Genomic DNA, 24,164 nt, shown 5'->3' on the forward strand with positions numbered 1-24,164 from the left:
TTGTTTCAATAACAATATTGGAAGCGCATTAATGGAGAGGAACCCCTCCTCTGTCCAGCTGACAGCCCTTCTAAGTTATAACAGCAGCCCAAAAGGAACTATTTCAGAATAAAACCTATTAAGCAGTCTAACATGTGACTGTCAGTCTTCTCCTTTTGCTTGTTCCTAGATGCTGATGTTCCCTGACTAACGACTAAGCTGTAAGACTTTCTAAGCAGGCTCTCCATTGTGCATCCTCACTCCCCACAACAGGCTTAAGTTTCTGATGATCAGATGAAACAGCCGGTCAAAGAACACAAACAATCTGGCACAGGTACATCCCTTCTTTCATTGTTACCATATCTGAAACAATTCAGAGGCAGAATACTTGGAATCAAGCTTCCCTTGATGTGCAGACCTGAGCTCAGACGCTTTTAGGAAGGAAGCATGCAAACCTACACGGTGAAGGAGGCCAGTCAGAGCTGAAGCATTTGTACCAGGTGATGACTCACTTGTCTATTTTCAGCTGGTCGTGGGCACTCAGCAGCGGGGGCTCGTACAGAACCAGAGCTCCTTCCTCAAAAGGGTCATGGAGTGGACTCCTCAGCCCTGCCCGTTTGATACCCAGCGCACGCAAGCCCAGCGGCCCTGCAAGCAAAGACACAACTCAGAGAACAACTTCTTCCTGGAAACAAGAAGAGCCTTGCAGAAGAGTAATTCATTGTTCCTACATGTGATCATAATCGGGCGCTGGAGTGGAGATGCAGGCACAGCTGGTGCAGACAGCAAACCCACACAAGGCTGCTGTTTGGTAGCACTCTACCAGCACACAGCAGGTAGCTCTGCAGCAAGAAAGAATAAATGAAGAAGCAGAGGCAAAGATGGAACAATGGCACTGTCTGCCATGCTGGGTGCAGCAGATGCCATATGCTGGCACAAAACAGTTTAAGCTGTCATGCAAGGTGAGTGAAGGCCTCAACCCATACCCATGCCACTGCAATCCAACCATAAACCTCAGCAATCTCTGGGCACTGGAGCTACTCCTGGCACCCAAAGGTTGTTCTAGTTGTCTGACAGATAACAGGACTCTAGAACGTACACAGCAGCTCAGTAAATATATTCCCTTATACATAATATATAGTGGGTCAAATGCTCTTTTTTGGATCACCCAACCCAGACATAGGCAGAGCTGTATCTCTTATGCAAGATCAGAAATTGATCTGTAAGGGTGATGAAGTCTTACAGTATCACAGTTAGCACCATACTGCCATTACCTACTCTAGGGTATTGCTTTCTACAGTAGATTTTTGGCTTTGGAGCCCATTTCTATGAAAAGCAGAAACCAAAGATGATTTCCTTTCCCTAGAATTATATTTGGATCTCATGGCTTTGGACTGGAAATGAACATAAAAAGAAGATGCAAAGAAATTACTTTCCCCAACAAAACTCAGGCAACTGTGCTCCCAGGGTTGATTTTGCTTGGGAAATATTCAAGCAAATCAAGTGGTGTCAATTTCCCCACTACATGCTAAAGCTCTTTGCAAAACCAGAGTGTATCACAAGCTGAGGCAACAGCACATGCACACCAAGAAAAAAACCCACCTGAAACAACCTCATCTCCCAATTAAAAGAGGAAGGTAACAGTCAGAGAGAGTAGCTTCCCCAGTTACAGTTCTGTTTGACTCCAGCCAAATCTGCTTTTCCACAAGCTAACTCTGTCAAACTCTTTTGGGGCTTGTCATTTCATAGTCAGTGTCTGCCTAGAGACATATTTTTCTAACTAAAGTTTGAGTGAAGCTGTTTGATCTGCATTTGAATTTTTAGCTGGAGGGTGAAGGGGGAAAAAGGGGAAAAGAACAGGACCATTGGTTTCCGAGATCTCATGTGTCACTGATTCAAACCAGCTGAGGCTTTGAACTTCAAAACTGCCTTGCTTTGAAGATCACCTTGAGACTCAACACACCAAGCCAAGTAGAAAGAAAACTGGCACACACTATCTTTCTCACCTACAGCCTTCTGCCTGTTAGTATCATTAGGGTATTATTTAGATGAGAAACCTTCATCGCTTGGAATTTATCTACTTTTGTATTTGCAATGTGGTGTACAATCTTCTGGCACTACATCAAATACATGGCAGTAAGAATACAAAATCCAATTCTGAAACACAGGATTATCCAAACTAAACACTAGGAAGAAATATGAAGACTTTGCTAATGTGCCAGTATTTTTATTTCAAAATTAAGTCAGGACTTCTGGAACAGACGTATCAGTGCAAAAAATAACAATAATCCCCACAGATATATTTGACAGGCCTGAGCATCATCAGTTTTACCAGAGTCAGTCAACACAGACAATCCTTAAACCTCCTCATCTTACCTTTATAATTTGGAATGGGGACTTTGAAGGGTTTGGATAAAATGCTGCGGATAAAAGCCTCCTAGGAATTCAGAAAGAAAACATACTTTAGAAGTCTGAAATCAGAGACTGCTCAAGAAGGCAAGCCCAGGACATTTTTTTGAGAACTCAATTTTGCCAAGTGCTGAGAGTCCCTCTATTCAATCTATTCAAGCTTCAACTCCAACTATTTTCACCCGTATCCAAAAGGAAGAAAGTAACAAACCAGTACAATTCCCCCCACCAGCCCTGCTTTTCAAAACTATTTTCCTCTGGATTTCCTAATGCGTGAAATTGACTTTTTATAACTCCCATCTTCTCAAATCCACTGGCATTATTCACTTCTTTAAATGCCATTGCTTCCCCTGCTTCAGTCATTCAGTCAGGCAATTCGTTTCCTGTAAAGGAGCTGGGTTATTGTTGTAGAAACATACATTCCAAACCAGCAAGCACACAGCCAGTCAAGCACCTGATCTCCAGCAGTGTAAGCCCAGAGAGAACCAGGCAAGCAAACAGCACTGGAGCTATCTGTGTGGAAAGCTACACATGTCCTTGAGCATGGTCCTTCACCTAGACCCCAGGGAACCCTCTTATTCAGGATTTCCATTACAGAAAATTCACCCACCACATCTCCTTCAACATTAAGTGGCTGGAGCTAGCCAAAAGCCTCTCCTAGAGATTCTAGGTGTTTGTGGCACTTTATCAACGCCTCTAATTAAATGAGTCCATGGAAGAATCTGGAATTCCTTGAGGAATGAGCTCCATATTGAAACCCACTCGCTATGGTGTGCCAGCAGAAACACCCACTTACATGTTGACTGCTATCTAAGCAGTGAGGCCTGTTGGTCAACTGAGACAAGGGTTTCCGGAAAGGCGACCTGTAACATTCTCCACTCTCCGTGTCACTGACGGGCTTCTGTCTCTTACGAGTCTGAAAAACAGGACAGAGACAAAACAATTTGGGGGCATCTGGTGAGACCAGAAGATAGATGCATCGCTGCCACACTCAGTAAGCACCCAACCACATGGACAATCCACCCAGCCAGATGAGCATCTCTGAACAGACACGATCATTACTCACTGCTACTTTTAAAGGACAGAGCCAACAACACCACCAAGGTCACCAGGTCCTGACATTTAACCTGCATGAAGGTTAAAATACTCCCCTAGTTAAGAAAATAGCTACTGCTTTATAACCTGTAAAAGGGCAGCCTTGTTTGTGCTAAGATTTGTCCTGTTGTCACCGTCTTCCCCCAAAAAAGCAGAAGGACAAAAAGTAAGGGTCAACCGCATGGAACAAGCCACATGAAAGTCCCCAGAGGCTCCCACAGCATCTGTTGTTATGCAGCCGAAAGCACTGAAACCTGAATTTCAGACACTTTGCAAGACACAAAGATAAATAAGTTATTGATCTGTTTCCTGATTTAGCACAGTGAGATTGAGGCATGGCTTCAACCACTTGCTGGCACAGAAAAAGGGGCAGAACACACTAGGTGAGATTCTGACCTGTATGACATAGAACGCAGCATCTTAACAGTCTGATTTGTCTTTAAACATCAGTCTCGTTACCAGCCTTCACACAAAACACTTGAACGCTCTCCCGGGGACAGATTTTTCCATAACCACAAAGCATCACCCGTACACAACGAAGTTCTTCTACCAACTACATGTCCAGACCTAAGTTTGCTCCCAACTGGTGGAGCATAAACTTGGGGCCTGGCCCTGGATCCCCAGAGGACGGGGGCGGTAACAACCTCCGCTCTGGCACCAGGGACTGACCTGACAGCAGCAGGCCCGCCGCCACCCCGCACGCCCCTGCCATGGCTGCCGAGGCGCCAGGCGTCACACGGGGGCCGAGCCCAGCCCAACCCCGCCTGGCGAGGCCAGCCCCGACGCGGAGGGGCGCGGGAGCTCCCCTCCACCCCCAGCCGAGGCCGCTACGTCCCGGGCGCCTCGCTCACCGTCGGGAGGTGCCGGTCCTTCTCCTCCTCCTCGGCGTCGCCCACCTTCCTCTTGGCCAGCTGGCTGGGAGCCAGGCTCCTCCTCTGAAAGAGAGGCACAGCACACACCGTGAGGGGCCGGGAAGCCCCCGCGGCCCCTCAGCCCAGCCCAGCCCAGCCCAGCCCGGCCCGGCCCGGCCCGGCCCGGCCCAGCCCCGGTGCCCCCCGCCCGCCCCGCACTCACCATCGCCTCACGGGGAAGGAGAACGAGGAACCGGTATCGTCCCGCGCGCCGAGCGGTTCGCGCGCGCCCAGCTGGAGGCGGGAAAGGCGGCGGGTGGGCTCCGCCCCGCCCCTTCTCCGAGGCAACAGGCATGGCCGGGCGAGCGCCGAGCCGCATCGACTCGCTCGGGGCGCTGCGGAGGGGGCAAGGGGAGGGGGCAAGGTGGGCGGGGGACGGACGGACTGACTGACTGACTGACTGGCTGGCAGGCAGACTGACTAACTGACTGACATAGACTGATTGGCAGGCAGACTGACTGACTGACTGACTGGCATTGACCGACAGGCAGACTGACTGACTGACTGACAGACATAGACTGACAGGCAGGCTGGCTGGCTGACTGACATTGACTGACTGGCAGGCAGACTGACAGGCAGACTGACTGACTGACATAGACTGACAGGCAGACTGACTGGCATTGACTGACAGGCAGACTGACTGACTGACTGACATAGACTGACAGGCAGACTGACAGACTGATTGACATAGACTGACAGGCAGGCTGACTGACTGACTGACATTGACAGGCAGGCTGACTGACTGACTGACTGGCTGACAGGCAGGCTGACTGACAGACAGGCATCTGCACAAAGGTGTGAGGGTGAGAGCTCGAGCTTTAACGTGAAGCACGCCCGTTGTGGACACCCCTTCCCGCAGGATTCCCCTAGCGAAACTGGCTGCTCAGGGCTTGGGTGGATGGGCTGGCTGCTGGGCAAGGCACCGGTTGGACAGCTGGACAGGCTGTGGTGGATGGAGGCACATCCAGTCAGCGTCTGGTCCCCTGGGCTCTGCACAGGGGATGTCTCTCTCCAATTCATCCGTGATCTGGACAAGGGGACTGAGCATGCCCTCACTAAGCTGGCAGATGATGCCAAGTTGAGCAGGAGTGTGGATCTGCTGGAGGGCAGGGACAGTGTGCAGAGGGGCCTGGATGGGCTGGACCCATGGGCAGGGGCCGGCAGTGTGAGGTTTGGCAAGGCTCAGCGCTGGTTCCTGCACTTGGGTCCCAACAATATGTTACTTTATATACTTCTTTGTTCAGGCTGTAGCTGAACCTAATTACAGCCCTGGTTATAGACCACCATCTCTGCACTCACAGAACAAAGAGAAAAGCCCTCTGGTGCATCCTGAAGGGTATTTGGGGAGGGGGATTCAGGGTTAAGAGCAAACTCAGCGCAGCAGTAATCTGAGGGTAGCTTTGTTTTCCTAGAGTGAGAAGGGCAGGCTAGTCCTCAGGAAAAAGCGAGGCTGTTCTGTTCCATGGATCACACCTGACATGATGAATGAGGACTGGTGCTCACCAAGCAATTTAAAGGACAGACTTCTTACAAATTGCCCAACCACAGCGTTTTGGAGACATGCAGCTAAGTTCTTCTGGCTACAAGGGGGAAACCCCCAAAAAACTCCATGAAACAAGCCAGATCCTCTGATCCATGCAGTTAACTCACGCATTGGCAGGGAGGATCCCTGAAGATGAGTTTCCCCCTCAGCCTGTGATACAAGACATGCCTCTTGTGGGACTGCAAGTACATCCTCTAGAGCCTTTCAGGCCTTGGCAGCTGCAAGCGTTAATACATCTTGGGAGATCTGTCAACTCTCAAGAAGCCATCTGAGGGACAGGCAGGGAGTGAAACGTGGCTGGCAGTGCAGCAAAGCAAAAAATTCAATATGCAATGCACCACAGCTCTTAAAAAGACCTTGGTTTTCTTTCCTCCAAGGAGGGAAAGGAGAAGGGGAGGATGGATGTCCCTTTTGTTGGTTGTTTCATGGGTAAACATGGGAAGTAAACTCAGTCGCTACAGCTGGACTGCCAACCTTCTTAAACATCACAAAATACAAGCAGCCCCTTTGGCAGTATCCCCACCTCAAGTTATTGTTTCTCTATTCAGTTTATTAAACATCTTTGTTATTACAGTTACGCACCTCTAAAACAAGGACCAAAGAGCGGATATAAGACAAAGCCAAATTCTTACATGTTTAGGACATGATGTGTAAGAGGGCAGAGATGCTCTGCAGCCATTTACACCTCCTACATTTCTAGTACCATATCTTTATTTTTTTCTGCCTTCTCTTTTAAGTCCAAATCCATTTGCCAGTATTTTATTCCCAAAGTACTTTGAGAGCTCACTGACGAATGTTAGATGTTGCAATTACTGGCTCACTGGGCAGAGAGTGGTTCTATAGGAAGGTAATTGGCTATTTTTCCTGGCATGAATAATATTCACATTAACCTCCCTCGCTGTGGCTTTGAGAGCAATTCTGCTGCGCTCTTTGTCCTGCAATGGGAACAGACACATTTTCTGGCCCAGGCCAGGCTGGGTCAATAATAAGAGGAAAGGGAAGCAAAATGCTCTTTCCTGCTCTGTGTAGCATGACAAGAAAGATCTTGGACATCTTGCACCCAATGCAGAACCACTGAGGTCTTCATCCTGCAACAGTTTTTCTTTTCTAACCATTCATGATAAGTCTCAGAGGGAAGTTTGAGGGGATGCTAACTCCTTAGCAGAGCCAGTCTGCTCATAAGCTGACCATGCTGCAAGCCTGGGGTGAGACAGGCATGCACGAGAGAGATCCCCTTTCTTTCCAAAGGAACTAGCTGAGAGAGTAGAAAGAAATGTGCTACTCTTTCCCCAGGGGTCAAGTCCAAAGGCTTTGCCCAAGGTGACAGGAGCAGCCAGCGACAAGGTCAGCAATGGCCCTTTACAGAGCTGTGGGTCCCAGCAGGGACACAGCTCAACACAGTTTTCTCCACTCCTCTCTCCAAACTGGCACCTTCAAGCAGAGGTTAAATCCTCTCTTCTTCCCCCTTTCTAATTACACAATTTACTCCCTTTTCTAGCTGTAATCAGCTCCCATTTATACAGCCCTGAGAGATCACAGGATAATCACCATGGGGAATAATCCTGTGATTTCCCTTGCTGTCTCTGCAGGATGCTGAGTCCCTCCAGTACAAGCAAGGAGAAGGGAGGATGCCAAACATCTTCCTCAGGGACTTTACAGGATTAGACCAAAAAAAAATAGTTTTACAAAAATAAATTCATCAAACAGGGCCTGCCCCCCAGCCACCACCACAGTATGAGCGCATGGCACTGCCACAGCCACCACCACCCCACAGTGGGACCACTACTCCACCCAGTCCCTGGGATACAGTGACTCCCCATTGACCTTCCTAATTTGCGTGATCTTCCTTCTTTTACATCTTTTTTTTAATTAATTTGAGGCTCCTTCCTTTGTTGTGGGGCACGAGTCCTCCGCAGTTCCCCACAGAAAACTTTTAAGAAACACATTGCGAGGACCAGAGCCTTGTATCCAGCTCTTTGCAGGCAGGAATAAGGACAGGTCCAGCCCAAGAGAGCTTGTGACCTTTGTGGCAGGGAGAAAACAGCGTGAGGGAGAGATAATGTGAGAAAATGCTTCCTGATGGAAGGACACCTCAGACCTCATCTAACCGCTTCGGATGTTCTGCAATGAAAAGCAGAGGTGAAAAAACTGTAATCAGGATATGAAGGGCAGAGCTCCAGCTGTAACAAAACTCAGCAGTGCCACCTGGATCTCCTCAGGTGAAGCTCTGAAGGGACTGGGACTGCGGGATGATTTCCCCGTGCATCAGCACAGCTTGGCCATATTCAGCTGGGAAAGCAATTAGTTAATATCCTCCCAGTTAATTCCTTTGGAAGCCACGAGAGGGAAACTGAGTACGATCATAGCAAGCTGATGTCAGCTGGAGTTGGGATCCTGCTTCATCACTGCCAGAGACAGCTCAACTGCCCTTCCACCAAAGCCACTTAGTGAGAGCGGAAACATTAAGTGCTTTAAAAATATTAACTTCAGGGAGAAAAACCTCCTTGCTTTCCAGAGGTCAGGAGCCATTCCACACGCAGCCAGGCTGCACACCAGAGAGACACAGAGGCTCAGCAGTAAAGATCCCAGCACTGCCTCTGCTTTCAGCATGTTTTCTTCCAGGTGACATTCATGCAAAGAGAGTCATGAGTCTAGACTGATGCGAGTCGGGGCTGACAGGCTTCCCACCCCCAGCAGTCTGGCTCTGAGCTGCCACAATGCTTGAGCTGTGCCTGGCAGCGAAGCCATCCCTGTAGTACCCTCTGTTGCAGCCATACAGCACCCACTTCAGCCTGAAGCCTGCTGCATGGTGAGCACACCCAAAGGCATGGCTCTTGTGTCCCACAGCAGGGTGGCACAGCCAGGCCACCACTGCCCACTTCCATCTCGGTGCCCTTCTCCATCACCCATCACATATTAGATTTCACAGTTTCTTTTGATTCATTTATGACTGCCATCCCTTCAGCCCCAGTGGTACCTAATCCTTACTACTGTTAGAAAAGATAAACAGGATTAGCAAAGGTTTGTTTACAAAACAAGACCCACAACATCCTATTTCTTTAAAGCAGCAAAGGCAAGAGGAGCAGGGAAGACTCTCCACAGCGAGCTCTGAGCCCCAGCAGTGCTGCACACACACCTGCTTCCTCATGGGTCTGGTGCTTCCCTCTCCAAATACCTCCTTGCCTTTGTGAGATGACATCCCCTCGCAGCCAGACACCTCTGCACCATGCCACAAGCTTGAAAGCCATGAGGTAAAGAAGGGACCAGTGAGCAAAGACAGGAACAGGACATGGGCTGAACAGGGAGGCAGGAAGATGGGTGGCCTCCAGGTAATGCTACAATGTCCTCCAGGGACTAAGCCCTGGGTTTTCTCTTTCAGTATTGGTGCTGCATCCAGTACTAATCACCATCTCTCTGTCCCTAATTTGACATTAAGCAGCTGATTCCTTTTCAGGCTCATGGCACCAGCTATAGAGTGTCTGGAAGGAGAGGCTCACGTACAGTGTGATATTCCCCCCTGCAACTTGAGTGCTTCAGCTGCTTCCCACTCCGTGGGACTGCTTTCAAGAGCCAACACTTCATTGAAGAGGAAGGCTGTCCCCATGGTGGGGTACTTCCCCCACACCACCTTTGCTTCTAATTTAACTTTTTTGCCAAAATGGTTTTAAACATGCATGAGTCTGACTCAGCAACCCAAAATATTTCATTTGATGCAAAGTAAAATGTTCTATTTTGTTTACAAGCTAATTAGCCCATCTTATCTCCCTCACCTTTACAAGCACAGGCAAGCCAACAACACAACCTGCAAACACTGAAAAACCTGGTTTTGGGAAATGTCAGAGACAAGCTGTGTTGGCACTTCCAAAAAACCATGTCCATTGTTCCTTAAGGGGAGGAGGGGAGGCCAAAATGACTTCCCAAATTCAGCTTGATTTTGCAAATTGGTTTAGCCCTGCTGAAGGTCCATTTTTGCAAGAAATTTACAATCAGATGCAATTTTCCTTGCCAAGCTCAGGCATTTACAGAGCACTCAGAGAGCTGCAGAACAAATCCAAGGGCAGATCTCAGCCTTCTGGACCAGGGACAGCCCCTGATCCTGCTGAGACCCCCACCACTCACCCAGCACCGCCAACAGAATTCTTTGGGGCTACATCGACAGGACAAGGGATGGTGGTTTTAAACTGAAGGAGGGTAGAGTCAGGTTAGATAGTATGACAGAATTCTTCACCTGTGAGGGCAGTGAGGCCCTGGCACAGGCTGCCCAGAGAAGCTGTGATGCCCCTAGATCCCTAGCAGGGTTCAAGGCCAGGTTGGACAGAGCTTCAGGCAGCCTGGGCTAGTGGAAGGTGTCCCGGCCCATGGCAAGGGGGTGGAACTAGGTGTGCTTTGAGGTCCCTTCCAACCCAAACTGTTCTATGATTCTATGCTGCTCATGGGTATAAATATACCTTTATGCAAATCCAGTTGCAGGACCTGGACTGAAGTAAATAGGATCACAAACATCTTCCCATAACAGCTACATACATCATGTAATTTTTATGACCTACAGAGAGACATCCACCATGGCCAGGGTGCAAATACTGAAAGACATAATATATATGAAACTATAGTATACATATACACACACACTTTAAAAATATGTAGCTCATCTACCAAGCACCCTCCACCACATTTAAAAGCATTTGCTTATCAGCTTGCATGACCCAAAGAGGCTTTTCTGAAAATGGTTTTTTCTCCCAGGCAGGAGGAATTGCTTCCCTCCCAGCTGCCTGAGCTTTACTGAGACCAAGCACTGGCTCTCCATGGAGAACGGTTTGGCCCCTGCATATGATTTTTCTCATTTATACAACTTCCAAGGGCCAGGAGCAAGGCTGGCTGGCAGCAGAGGTCTCCTCTGTGCAGATACCTGGGTTTGAGGAAAACATCTTGATGGGTGGTGGCAGTACCTCCTTTGGAAGACATCTTCTGAAGGGTCCATAGTCTCCAACTGTTTCAGCTCCTCTATTTAAAGGGGGAGAGGCAGCAGCTGAGTATAACACAACAATGTTTTCAGGTGATTTTTGTGGCAGCATGTAGCCCTTCCCAGACCTTCTCCCTGCACTACCAAGCTGCCTCAGAGCCTGTATGGCTCCAGTGAGCTCCAGGGCCAGCCTGAGAGCTCACAGTATGGACCACGCAACCTTAAACACATCTTGTCTCACTGGGTGGATAGCTAATAAGGGATGTGTCACCTCTGACCATGTGTGACTGGTCTCCCAGCTGCTTGGTCTTGGCTTATAGAAATCCTTCCTCTGGCAGGAGGCAAAATGTTATTCTCTCTGCCCCTGATTAAATATCAATAGGAAAAAAAATAATCTGACTCCTATAAGTAATGGCTGAGGACAGAGGAACATCATTTCATTGGGGCAATTAGTGCAGTCTAATTAAACCCCAGTCTTCTGATCAGGCTCTGCTGATTAAGTGGGTTGCAGGCACTCTGGATTATATTAACGAAATGAATCAGTTAATTACATGACAATCAATAAGAAGCAAAAAGTAGGACAAGCAATTTGCCTTTAAATGACCATCTAAATTCATCAACATGATACATGTTTGTAAGTGTTAAGGGAAGGGGCAGACGTGACACATCTCTTAGGCACTAAGATAATCATTTCTGATCGCTGCAATTCATGGAAAGCAGAGAACTTGCACCATCCCCCTCTAAAAAAAATTATTCACTTTTTGAATTGTGTTTTATAAAACAAGCAGGGCAGGAGCCAACTCAGGTACTGGGGGGAGGGGAGAAGAAACAACCCCAGCTCCAAAAACTTAGCTCTTTAATAAACAGGAAGACTTAGTGTGGAGTTGTGACCTGAAATGGTCAGCATTGCTTTGAGCCAGAGGCGTTGTGGGCTTGAATGATTATCTGACTTAGAGCTCCCATCCAAATTGAAAACCTTGGAGAAGTGGGAGCTGGAAAATGACATTGTTAAAGAGGCAATTTTTGCCCTGAAAAGCTTACAGCCTGAATGGAAAGACTTTAAAAAATAAAGAGGAAAAACTGTTTTGTGAAAAATACAGGAATATCTGTTGTTCTCATTTTGCAGAGTTCAAGACAGGCAGACTGTGAGGGATTTTCAGAATTTGTAATGAGTGCTTTTAATCGTGGGGGTTTTTTTTTTCCTTTAAAAAAACCCCACAAACCACAACAGAAAACGTTATCAAGATGGTTATTGAGAAGTTCTCTCTGAAAGCAGGCTTTTCAGTCAAGCTAAAAAGCAATAACATTTTCAAGAAAAAAAAATTCAGTGAAAATGTCATAAAAAATGAAATGTCTGACAAGCACAACAATCTTCCCAGCCTTGAAAAAAGGGATTGGGTATTTTATTTTTTCCTTTCTGCTTTATGATTTTGGCTGGCTGGATAATGCAGAACTAGGAAGGTGACTTTTTTCATCTTCCAGAGATGGAGACCTGAGAACCAGAAAGACGAGTCATACCATGAGTCAAACTGTGCCTGCAATCACAGACTCATTTAGGTGAGGAGGGACTTCTGGAGGTCACCAGTCCAACCCCATACTCCAAGTAGGACCAACTTCAAAGATTACATCAGTTTTCTCTGGGCTTTGTCTGGTTGAGCTTTGAAGATGATGGACACTCCAGCACCTTCATCCCAGTCACAGAGAAACTGCACCCAAGTTTTCCTCCATCAGGTTCAGTGCCCTGGGATTGTCATGGAAGAAATCCAGGAGTGGTGGCTACACAGTGGCATCTACAGTCAGAGGGGAAAGAGCCTCAAAAAGGAAGAGGTGTAGGCCAGAGCTTTTGGAAACCTTCAGGCTCTGCCCACAGCATTCATCGGGGACAGGAGGAATTGGGTGTGGATGTTCTCCAAACCAGCCATGCTGTAGACACTCAGCCCCACATGTCAGCCTCCAAGTTGTGCTCCAAAAGCTGTGATACCTGGTTTGTCATCCTCAGTGGTTTTACACCCTCTTTTGGTCTGCTAGCTATGGCATTTCTGTGGTCACAGGGCTCGTTTGTGAGGCTCTGCAGCAGTAAAACAAAACAGCAATGCCACAACCGGGCCTGCCCAGCAAGGAATTCGCTTGCTGTTTGTGGGCAATCATTTGTTCTCTTGCACAGTAAATGGGTGAAGCTGCTGAGGGACTTTCATCTCCAAAAAAACACTAGGAAAAAGCCTGAAACTGCCCTGAAGCAGAGGAGAGCGGATTGTGGTGAGACAGCTCGGCTGTCCCATGGCAGGTTTTACTGACACCAAGAGCTCCTGGCTCCTGGAATTGCTCTCCCAAGTTCTCTCCAGCTGGCTGCTTAAGTAGAGCCTGCAGAAAGCTGAGGCAAATACTTTTCATCTTTTTAAAGCTTTTTTTTTTTCTTAAGGAAGCAGAATTATGCCACTGTTCTCTCTCTCTTTTTGGGTTTTTCCTTTTTTTTTCCCTAATAACTTTTAAATACTTTGGCTGCTGGCACCAAATTTTCCACAGGGTGATGAGACACACAGCTCTGACAAGCCTGGAGTAAACAGGCAGCTGGGGAGAGGAGAGAGAAACTCTGCTAAGTGCGAAATACCTCCCCTCACATGAAACATCTCATTTACTGGGCATTGTGGAGTCCAAAGAGAGCTCAGCCTCCAGGAATGACTCCCTGGGAAACAGGCTGTGCTTGTTCAGCCTGTCTGTCCCCAGGTCAGTTGTCCTGCTTTATGTCAGGGTTTTGTAGTTTGCTCTGAGCAGTTCTGATATGCAAGCAGCAGTGAAGAGTTGATTTCTAGCATGGAAGGAGGTTGTACTCAGGGATTCTTCATTCCCAAGCTGCTGGAAACACCTCATGTGCAGCTGTTAAAGAGCTCTGCTACATCCCAGGGTGCATCATCCGACATAAGCCATCTCATACATGAAGGCATCTTTTCCCTGTACACAGCTTCAATACCATGCTGGGTTTTGGGTACCCAGTCTCAGTGTGTCAGGAGGCAAGAAGAGTGACCAACGGTATCAGGGGCCTTGAAAACAGGAAGCATCAAAGGGGAGTGGGAAAGACTGAAGTTGTTTTAGTGTCAGGAAAAGGAAATATGAGAGCAACCTGTAAATCTGCCATAGATTCTTGTGAAGAAGGGAGTCTTCTCTGCCATCACAACAGGTCAGAAAGGAAGTAGCTAGCTTCAGTTGCTGTCCAAGGGAACATAGGTTAGAAATTAAGGAAAGCCTTGCCAAGAGGAAAAATAAACCTGTCTGCACAGGGATGGCATTCCACCTTTGCAATCTTTATGAGCAAGTAATACACCCTTCAGCTGGGTTTATGTTTTGGATGGAGGTGACCCCTAGACCTCCCTCCTGACCTAATTTCTACATTTCCAAAAGGAAGCCACTGTCACTGAGGAGACCACCATCATCCTGAAATAGATGGGCAGGATACAAACCTTAGAAGAAAGTATGCCTGTTTGTCAACTTATCTGGTGTGCTATGGTGCTGCACAAAGTCCAAGGCTTTGTCTGCAAGTTGTGCCAGGGGAGGTTCAGGTTAGAAATTAGGAGAAATTTCATCTCAGAAAGAATGGTTGTGCATTGGAACAGGTTGCCCAGGGTGGTGATGGAATCACTGTCCCTTGGGGTGTTTGAGGAAAGATTGGATGAGGTACTTAGGGACATGGTTTAGTGAGTAATATAGGTGGTATGGGGATGGTAGGACTAGAGGATCTTGGAGGTCTTTTCCAACCTTAATAATTCTATGATTCTAAGGGAAACTCCAGCCCCATTTGCTCTGGATCATAAGGATGCTGCAAATTCCAGATTATTGTTCATGCCTAAATTTCCTATCTGTATTCAGGAAAACTTCAGGGCTTTCCTCCATGCCACAACTAAACTACAGAGAATTAGCATTTTAACCACTCTGCTGAATCTGTATTGGGGAAGAACAATGTGACTGTTACTAATTTAAACTCATGCAAACCACTGTCCCACTATGTAGAGGAGAATTTCAGTCTGGATCTGGACTTTGCCATTTCTACTGAGGACATCTGACTGTCTGGAGTAAATCCTCCCTTTCAGTCTGAGTTGCAAAACTGTGCTCACATCAAAAGCACCTATTGCACAGACCAAAACTCTCCCTGCTTGCCATAGCAAAGATGCCACCGCACATGTCTAAAATATATGTGCAGTGCACATGGATGCACATGCTGGACACTAGCAATGCTCCTCTGAACATCAGGAAGAAGGCTTTTCCCCTTTAAAGGCAGCCTAATATCTTGTTCTTCTTGGAAAGTGGCTTTTGAAGGCACAAGGATTTTAAGTCAGCTGGTTGTGCCATGCACAGTCTAATCAGGAAGCTTGGCACATTCTTGTGCAGAAACAGGGGGAAAAAAAAATCCCCCTTGATCATTGCGTGCCTTTTGCCTTACCCAAGTCTGCCTTGATCTCACAAAACCCAGGGTGCTTAGAGTACAGAGGCACAAGTTCAAAGAGACAGCAAGAAGTTAATCTGAAAGCAAAAGGTGCTCTTCAGGCAGGCGGGAAGAAGTAATTAGAAAGCACAGCTATTCCAAAGCTTCAATAAATGACATCAAGGCAGCCATTATACACTCACTAAAGCATGAGGGTCCTCCACTCTTGTCAATCAAGAAAAAAACCAAGACTGCAGACACATGGGCCAGACTGCAAAGGCAGGAGCTGGCAGGGCTCCTTGCCACCTCGCTCGAGGAGGCAAAGGCAGAGATTGCAGGTGAGGCAGGGAACAGGCAGCTTCAGGAGGCTGACATCTGTTGAAGCTTCTTTTGTTTGTTTGTTCAGTTGTGCCTCTCCTGCCCCTCCACCGTCAACATCCATGGAGCTCCATGCCCTTCATCTTTCTGCAGGCATGTCTCATTTTGGTGTTACCCATCCAAAATGTACTGAATTTTTACTTCAATATTTTAGTTATTATTTCATTATTTCATTTCACCATCAAAAACTGTAGCCTGTCCCTCTCTGGTCCTGGGAAGCCTCGTGACAAATCAAAGGACACTTATGCTTCCATACCTCCCAGACCCAGGCAAATGTAACATTGGATTCAGGATCACAGAATCACAGACTGGTTTGGGCTAGAAGGGACCTCAAAGCCCACCTAGTTCCACCCCCCTGCCATGGGCAGGGACACCCTCCACTAGCAGCCTGGCCTTGAGCTCCACCAGGGATCTAGGGGCATCACAGCTTCTTTGGGCAGCCTGTGCCAGGGCTTTGCCACCCTCACAGGGAAGGATTTCTTCCTTATATCTGATCTAAATTGTCCTTCTTTCAGTTTAATCCTGTTACTTCAAAACTGCAGATGCGGAAAAAGATTCCTTTCCGCATAATTCTTCCACCTCCAGCTTCTCAGCTGTAAAACACAGCTAATCACTGTGCAGCTTTTGTCTATTTGGCTGTAGGCTCGTAGGGGCTATCCAAGGGCACTGTGCATGAGGAGCCCCTCCACCAAACAGAAGATGACTTGCAAGAGCTGAATGCAGGCAAGTGAGAGATGGCATCTTTTATCAGAGAAATTGATTCACAAGAGCCAAGAGGAACAGTTTTCTCTCCAGCAAGCAGCATCAATACACACATATGGATCCAGGGCTAGCATTTCTCCCACAGCATTTCACCACCCCCCTTTCAGTGTCCCTCTCTCCCCCTGTCCTGCAGCAGTGTGACATTCCGACAACTGCTCCCTGACTCTGGCTGTTCACATCCTACAGCCAGGCCTGCATCCCACACGGCAGTGATGCAAACCCAAACCCTCTCTGCTATGCCAGATGTGTGCCAGCTGCAGCTGAGCAGCATGAGCTGCCATCCTCTGCTCAGCTGCCTCTGGCTGAAGGAGGAAGCAGAGGCTGTGGTACCCGGCTGCTGTCAGGAGGCAGGAAGGGAAGGGATGCCTCTGAGCAGCACAGCATATCCCTTCTGCACACCAGTAGCTCCCCTCTCTCCATCTCCCCCAGGCCCAGGAAGCACCAGTCACGTTATGCAGCATGATGCAGTTTCCAATCCTCGAGAGCTCAGAGAATCGCCTGGACACTCAGCAGGCTCCCACTGGAGTTTGGAAGATGCCAGTGTGAGCATGTGATCCCCGCTGCCACCTTCTGCTGTCAGCTCTGCTCACAGGCAGATCTCTATAAGCCTCCCAAGCCGCTGCCGAGCTGGGGCTGCCGGCAACAGTAGGAGCCTTTCCCCTGCCATAAGCACTGATCCCTCCTAAAACCTGAAGCGATTGCATTAATCAGTTCACTCCGAAGTAGGCCATGCTGAATGTGTTTGAGCCTGGCTGATAAAATGGGGAGAGGAAGGAGATTAGAAAGGAATCATGCTTAATTTGGGAACGTCTCTGAAGATTTATTCCAAAGCATGAAAGCCATGGAGAACGCTCCCGCCCAGAGATTAAAGATGCTCTGACTCACATCTCCGAGGCCTGACAATAGCTTATTCAGGAGAGCTGCCTGCAGCCATGAGACAGAGGATACAGTTTTCCCCAAGCATTCCAGTTTTCAAGAGAAAAAGAAGGGAAAAAAAAGACTAGACTTCATTAGTTTCACCAAATAACGTGAGGTGCCGTGTCCTAAAGCTGGCTATAGATCCCCGTGCTTTGCTGACCTGAGAAAAACCACAGGCAGTAGTCGGTGACAACTTCTGAATTTCCACTCTCTGGCATTTCCAGTTTGACCTCCAAACAAAAGCAGAGCTCAGAAGCCAGTGGAAAGCCCTTGTCAACTGGAGGGGACCATCACCCCTTGCCTGCTGTGCCCCTTCATGTCTCCTTCTTCCACAGAAGTCAAAGCCCAGGGCTAAAAGGCTATGTCTGTTTTATCATGTAGGCCTCTTCCAGGCCACCTGGTTCTCCCTGCTGCTCTGTGAGCATCACACAACCCCCAAGCAGGTGTCCCCATTCTGCAATCCTATGGGTGGCCCACTGAATACCAGCTGTGCAGATGGTGCCAGCACCTCCACATCTCTTTCTCCACAAGCTCATGATGGCTGCGCTGTCCATGCCAACTCCAGGTGAGCCTTCAAAGGAAAGAAGTGGCACCTGCAAGTGGGTAGAAATTGGTCTTGCATGTTCTGCTTTCCTCCTCTCATTAGGTGCAGAAGGGAAGATGTTGATTTTGGAAGAGGGGATGGCAGGAATAGAGAACAGTGGGATTGCTGCCAACAGACTGCCCATGCCGAAGTCCCTTGGGGAGTCCTGGTGTAACCAAGCCTTGGGGGTGAGCAGCAGAACAACTCCAGGGTATTGGGAAGAAGGAATCAGATTCAATGCTTGACTGATGTGGGCATGACTTGGACATCACCTCTCACAACTAGTGCAAGCACAGCCTTATGTTCTTACAACAACCTCTTGGTAGATAACCAAGTGAAGAGTTTGTCGCTGATGCTACTGACATCAGCACCATCAAGGTGAAGGAAGACATAGGGTACACCATTTGGGAGGTGTCAGCTCTCGTCTAGGGAGGTCAGGTCCCTCTGCAGGACCCTGTATGAGACTGTACGCCAGCAGCTCAGGAATGGTGGGGACCTGAGGGCAGGAGAGCAGCCATGGCACTATGTTGCTGGTGCAAGGGAAGTTCTTTTGCACCGATGTGTGGCAGATCATCATTGATAACAACATTACAGACAGTCCTTTCTGAGCAGTTGCCACTGGTGCTCCTTGTTCTGTTCTCCAACATAGCTGGAGCAGACACAGGCCCAGCCCCACAAGAGGCTCTGCAGAGTTTGTTTTGATCTTCCTGCTGATGGGGAAGGACAGCCAGACCCTGCTGAACAGAAGAGGCTGTGTACCAGCTCTCAGCATCCAGGTAATTGTACTCATCTCCCATCCATCATCCTGGGAACAGCAGCCTCTGTTGCCAGACCTAATGCCCTTTACACCATTTCTTTCATGGAACTGGCTTGAAATTGATTTTGAAACAGAAGCAAGAGCCTGTATCAATTTTCCCCTTGGAGGTGTGACAGCGTGTCTGCTTTCTGCCAGGTTAGGTTATTTTTGTCCTCCACTGTATGTGTGTGTGTTCCCCTGGCTCTGTTCACTGAGACAGGTAGAATCCCATCTTTCCATCTTTCAGGCTGGTGGGGGAGAGGAGATGACCGATAACATGATGTAGGAGAATGACAGCCACCCCCATACTTCATGCTGTGTCCATCACCTGCCCTCTCACCAGCTTTGTTTCCCAGGGAGAGTGAGGAAGAGATTTAAGACAGATCCATTCTCTATAGCTCAGTCGGCCCTTTCCAGATCCTTGTATCTGTCTGCCAGGCCATGGAAGGAAACTTGGTTTAAAGGCACAAGGTGCCCTCAACCTGTGGCAAGGGGACCCCAGGTTTCTAAGCAGTGCAAGGCTGTAGGGCTGCGTTTTGGTGTCTTTCCTGAGGCTCCTGCCTCAAGAGGCTCCTGCCTTTCCTGAGGTTCCTGCCTTATGAATTGTCTCTCTAACTAGAATCTGTAGTGCTAAAAACAGGCAAAGAGGTCACAGCCATGTTCACAGGTCCCCCTGCTCTTCTACAGCCATGCAGGCAGATAATGATCTTCTGGGTGGAGACAGAGAAGCTGAGGAGATCCAATCTTTTTTTATTTTCCAGATTGCTAACAAAGCAATCAAGAGTTCCTCTGATCTGAGGCAGAAATCTCCTAGCACTATCTGATCTTGAAGATTCCTGTTAACAGCACAGTCATTCACTGAACACAGCTTCCAGATCTACTCCAGTGGCAGTCTGAGACACTGCCAACTGGCGTGGACTTAAACCTGATGTGAAGGTAGTCCTCTCAGCCCCAGCCAGGATCCAGCTAGAGCCTTCACAAGGTTAGTCTATCCTCCTAAATCAGTCTGAAAAGATGTTTGTTTAACCTGCCCTTTAAAACCTCCACAGAATGGTTGTGTAACTTCTGGAGGTCATTTTATCCAAACCCCCCTGCTGAAGCAGGGCCATGTACAGCTTCTTTGCGCAGAGCCATGTCCAGACAGCTTTTGAATATCTCCAAGGATGGAGACTACAACCTCTCTGGGAAACCTGTTCCACTGCTTGGTCATTAGGATGTACTGGTGGCACCTGGGGTAGTTCCTCCTCAGGTGCCCTTCTTCTGACTTTGCACTTCTTGTTGGTTGCTGTCAGCCCATTTCTCTAGCTTATCGAGGTCCCTTAGGGGCAGCATCACCCTCTGGTGTATCAGCCTTTCCTCCCAGTTCTGTATCATCAGCAAACTTACTAAGACTACATACACTCTGCCTAATCATCCAGGTCATTAGTTGAAGAAGATCGTGCCCAATATTGGCCTCTGGGGTATATTGCTAGCTACTGGCCTCCAACTAGATGCCGTGCTGCTCATCATCACCCCCTGGGCATGGCTACTCATCCAGTTTTCAGTGCCCTCACTGCCTGCTCATCTCCAGACAGGGAGAGGTCTTGCTTTTCTCTGCCCATCCGTTGTCATGCTTCAGTGTCCTCACTCTTAGGATTTATTTTTAATTCCTCACTGCCTTTCCAAGCTGACTTTCAAACAGTCTCTCCTTGCACCTGGCTAAACATCAGTGCCACACACAGAGGAAAGTGGGAAGGGATGCTGCTTTTCATGCTTTGCTCTGTCACTGAAGGGAATAGCCCTGGTGCATAGCATGGGCTCGTTCAGCAGCGCTTCATGGCTGTGCATCTGAACCTCTTGTTTTCAGATTACTCTGGGGCAGCTTTTATTAGTGGTTGATTGAGTGGTCTCAGCATGGCTCTCGTGGAATACCCACATCTTCCGTTCACCATGGAGCAGATGGAAATGTTCTCAGTGAGACACTCATGCATATGCAATATCTACAGAGGAAAACATCTTGGCTCTTATTGCTGCTGCCAACAATGCTGCCTGTCAGCTTCTGGGTGAACTCTACTGATATTTATTTGGGCAGTATCAGGAAGGAGCATTGGGGGAAAGTTCTCCAAGTCATGTAAAAATACCACGGATGCTACTGGTAGAAAATCTTCAAGTGCTGTAAATACCTATTGAAATGGCTTTTTTTTTTTTTCACTGAGTGTTGAAATCTTAACGAAATGCTTGAAGAAAAGAGAAGTCTTTGGAATGTTTTGACCACCTATTCAAAAGGAGTGTGATTAATAAATACAATGGGCTGCTTTCCACTTGAGCGGCCCTTTGTACCTGCTGGAGTCTTCTGGGTGAAGGAGATTAAAGTATGAAAGACTTCAGGAAGCAAAACCTCCAAAAAATTTGGAAAGGACAGAGCATAAAAAAAGAGTGCCAGTGCATGTAGGGATACACTGGAATTGATATTAACTGATTTTTGTGCTGCCCAGAGGTTATATGGCTAAAAAAAATAGTAGTGAAGCATTCTTACAATTAGATAGTCATCATTTTGGTGCCCTCATGTTAGGAGAAACTCGGGAGCGAGGAAACCAAGTGGAACTGCGCTCTCACCAGCTGAGAATGGATGATGCTGTGGCTAATGCACCTGCCCAGCATAAACACACACAGACTGAGTGAAAGATCACAGAATCACAAGGTTGGAAAAGACCTTTAAGATCAGCAAGTCCAACCGTTCCTGTCCTATGCTAAACCATATCCCTGAGCACCTCATCTACCCTTTTTTTAAACACATCCAGGGAAGGTGACTCAACCACATCCCTGGGCAGCCTGTTCCAGGTCCCGACAACTCTTTCAGTGAAGAATTTTTTTCTAATATCTAATCTGAACCTGCCGTTTCCTCTTGTCCTATCACCTGTCACCTGGCTGAAGAGACCATCGCCCACCTCTCTATACCCTCCTATCAGGTCAGTGTAGGTGGTGATAAGGTCTCCCCTCAGCCTCTTTTCCAGGCTAAACATCCCCAGTTCCCTCAGCTGCTCCTCATATGATTTGCCCTCCAGTCCCTTCACCAGCCTGGTTGCCCTTCTCTGGACTCGCTCCAGGACCTCAATGTCCTTCTTATGGTGAGGAGCCCAGAACTGGACCCAGTACTTGAGGTGCGGCCTCACCAATGCCGAGTACAGGTTCATAATCACCTCCCTAGAATGGGAGCCTAGATGGCTCTGAGTATTCTTGTTTGCCTGTAACACAACAGACCAGCTCTCCTTTCCCACCTCCCATTCTTCATTATTGCTGTGGTCTTTAACAAATATGTTAAAAGCCATGCTTGCTGTCAGCCACACTCCCCCTGTAACCATCGTCCTGGATCCAGGCTGCCCCTTCCCTGACCACAAAAAATACTGCCATCAAAAATCTGGTGTTCTCAGCACAATCCAAACCCCATAAGTGTTTCATTTTAGTAGAAAATCGAGTTTTTCTTCATCCTTCACATGCAGGCACAAGTTCCTGTAAACGCTGTCCTGAAGCCCGTGTAACACTGAGTGGTGGAACAGTGCGGCACCAGGCTCAGGCAGCGCTTGCATTGATTAGCTGAGCCCTGATTGATGTGTGGATGCTTTATGCTTTGTTCTCTAATGTACTTTCAGCAGCGCTAATAAAATTTCCTTTGAACAAGTGGGAACAGGTGATCACACAATTATGTGTGTCTTGTCTGTCTGGATGATTCAGCCTCATGTTGTCATAGCAGCATGTCCCCGCCGTCGTGGGCTCACACGGTGAGGTTGGGCTCTCTTGAATGTGCTGGTTTGCCATTTGCAAATAATAAACAAAACCCGGTGCCCTGCTTTGATAGCAGAGGATTTGCTGTGTCATTGGAATTGTAACTGTATTTAAGGGTGGGAGGAAAAATAGGGCTGATGTCAGCACCCTTAGGGCATCCTTGTAAGGATTTCCAAGCAGCCTGGATTGACTTGGATTTTGGAAGTCACGGAAGAGAGCTGCTAAATTTCTTTCCATATCCTCTAGAATGACAGTTGGATTCCTTGCCCCTTCCAAAACAGGGATGTTCCATGGCAGTGCTGTGTCATTGCTTGTGGAGCATGGCCCAAGGAAGCAGGATGTTGGTTATTTAACCTGTCCTGGCATGTGGTTCTCTCCAGGTCCTGAGTCACAGAGCTGCACCTCGCTCTGTGCTGACCACAAGTCATCCTGACACTGTGCACTGGCATCACTAGCTGGATCCTAAGTGGGATGCAAGGCTGTGGGGTATGATGTCTCATCATGAAATGTCACTAAGTGCTGCCCTGATCACACCCCAGCGTGCTGGCTACTTAAATTTGCTCTTTGCCATGCTGGCCTGGGGAACCGAATAGGTCTGAAAGAGCTCTTGCACCTTTCAAGCCCATCTTTGTGTGTCACCACAGTCCAAAGGTAGCACAAGTTTCTAGAGATCTAAACCAACAGTGTGCTAATGACCCATGACAAACACGCACAAGAACTGAGCCTACTGAAAAGACAAACATTTCTACCTCAGCTGTAGACCTAAACCAGTCTTAACCTGCAACTCTTCCAAAGCATTGTTTCCAAGTACATATAGGTGAATAATGAGTGGGACATTAAGTACCTGGAGATGTTTAGACATGGAAGAAGTTTATGTCCTGTGCCACAGCTGGGACCCTTGCAGAACTGACCACCTAGAACCAGCAGGAAGGTCTCACGGCAACCAAGGGCTTGTGCCATTCCCAGCTGGGACACAGTACTGGGGTGTGACAGTGTATCTGAAGGGCTTGAGTACCACACACATCCTGAGAGCCAACAGGTCCTTGGGGGAGGCAGGGGAGCAGCTCTGCTAGGCAAGTCTCCTCTTGAGGCTCTTGAAGAGGCATCTTTCCTTTCATCTGATCCCTGTGGCTCCCTGCAAGTTCACATTGGCATCTGTGGAGGCAGAACCTGCATCAGGGTGGATTGCCATCTGACTCAACTTGCTCCATACAGAGAGGGCCTGAGCAGCCACAAGTCCACCTGAGGCTGATGCACAGCCATTCGTGGAGTGGGGCATGTGTTAAGAAACCAGAAAAAGCCAACACACTTGCACACACAGAGAGCAGGTGAGGAAGAGGAGACGAGAGATCCTACAAGAACTCTACATCTAGGAGCAATCTGAGTGTCACTAATATTCCTTTTTTGTTTGCCCTGGCAGACAGATCCAAACATGATTCAGGTGTCTGAGGAAATTTTCAGTCATATTTAAAGAGGGAGAGAGAGAGAGGAAACTAGAAAATGGGATGGGATTGCAGTGTGATGCTGTGACCTCTCTGTGCCCAGAGCTCTGCCTCAAATCGGGAGAAAAGTGCCAATTAATGTGACACTGAGGCAGGCATAGGCAACAAAACCATTGCATGTCCTCTCATTTCCCCCCATGACATGTAGTCCT

General features: G+C 48.0%; 1 protein-coding gene across 1 annotated transcript in view; it reads right to left on the reverse strand.

Moving 5' to 3' along the window:
* RAD54L (RAD54 like) overlaps positions 1-24,164 on the reverse strand; it is a gene marked incomplete at both ends in the record, with an annotated part of 87,738 nt that overhangs the window by 14,024 nt on the left and 49,550 nt on the right. The window contains 6 exons of the mRNA XM_084265871.1: positions 492-627; positions 2,356-2,416; positions 3,185-3,304; positions 4,335-4,418; positions 4,558-4,729; positions 5,318-5,490. Coding sequence (XP_084121997.1) covers positions 492-627; positions 2,356-2,416; positions 3,185-3,304; positions 4,335-4,418; positions 4,558-4,729; positions 5,318-5,490 — 746 coding nt within the window. The remainder of the gene's footprint in view (positions 1-491; positions 628-2,355; positions 2,417-3,184; positions 3,305-4,334; positions 4,419-4,557; positions 4,730-5,317; positions 5,491-24,164) is intronic.

Source organism: Gallinula chloropus (genome assembly GCF_964237585.1).
Source record: "Gallinula chloropus genome assembly, chromosome: 6".
In the NCBI taxonomy this organism is placed as follows: domain Eukaryota; kingdom Metazoa; phylum Chordata; class Aves; order Gruiformes; family Rallidae; genus Gallinula; species Gallinula chloropus.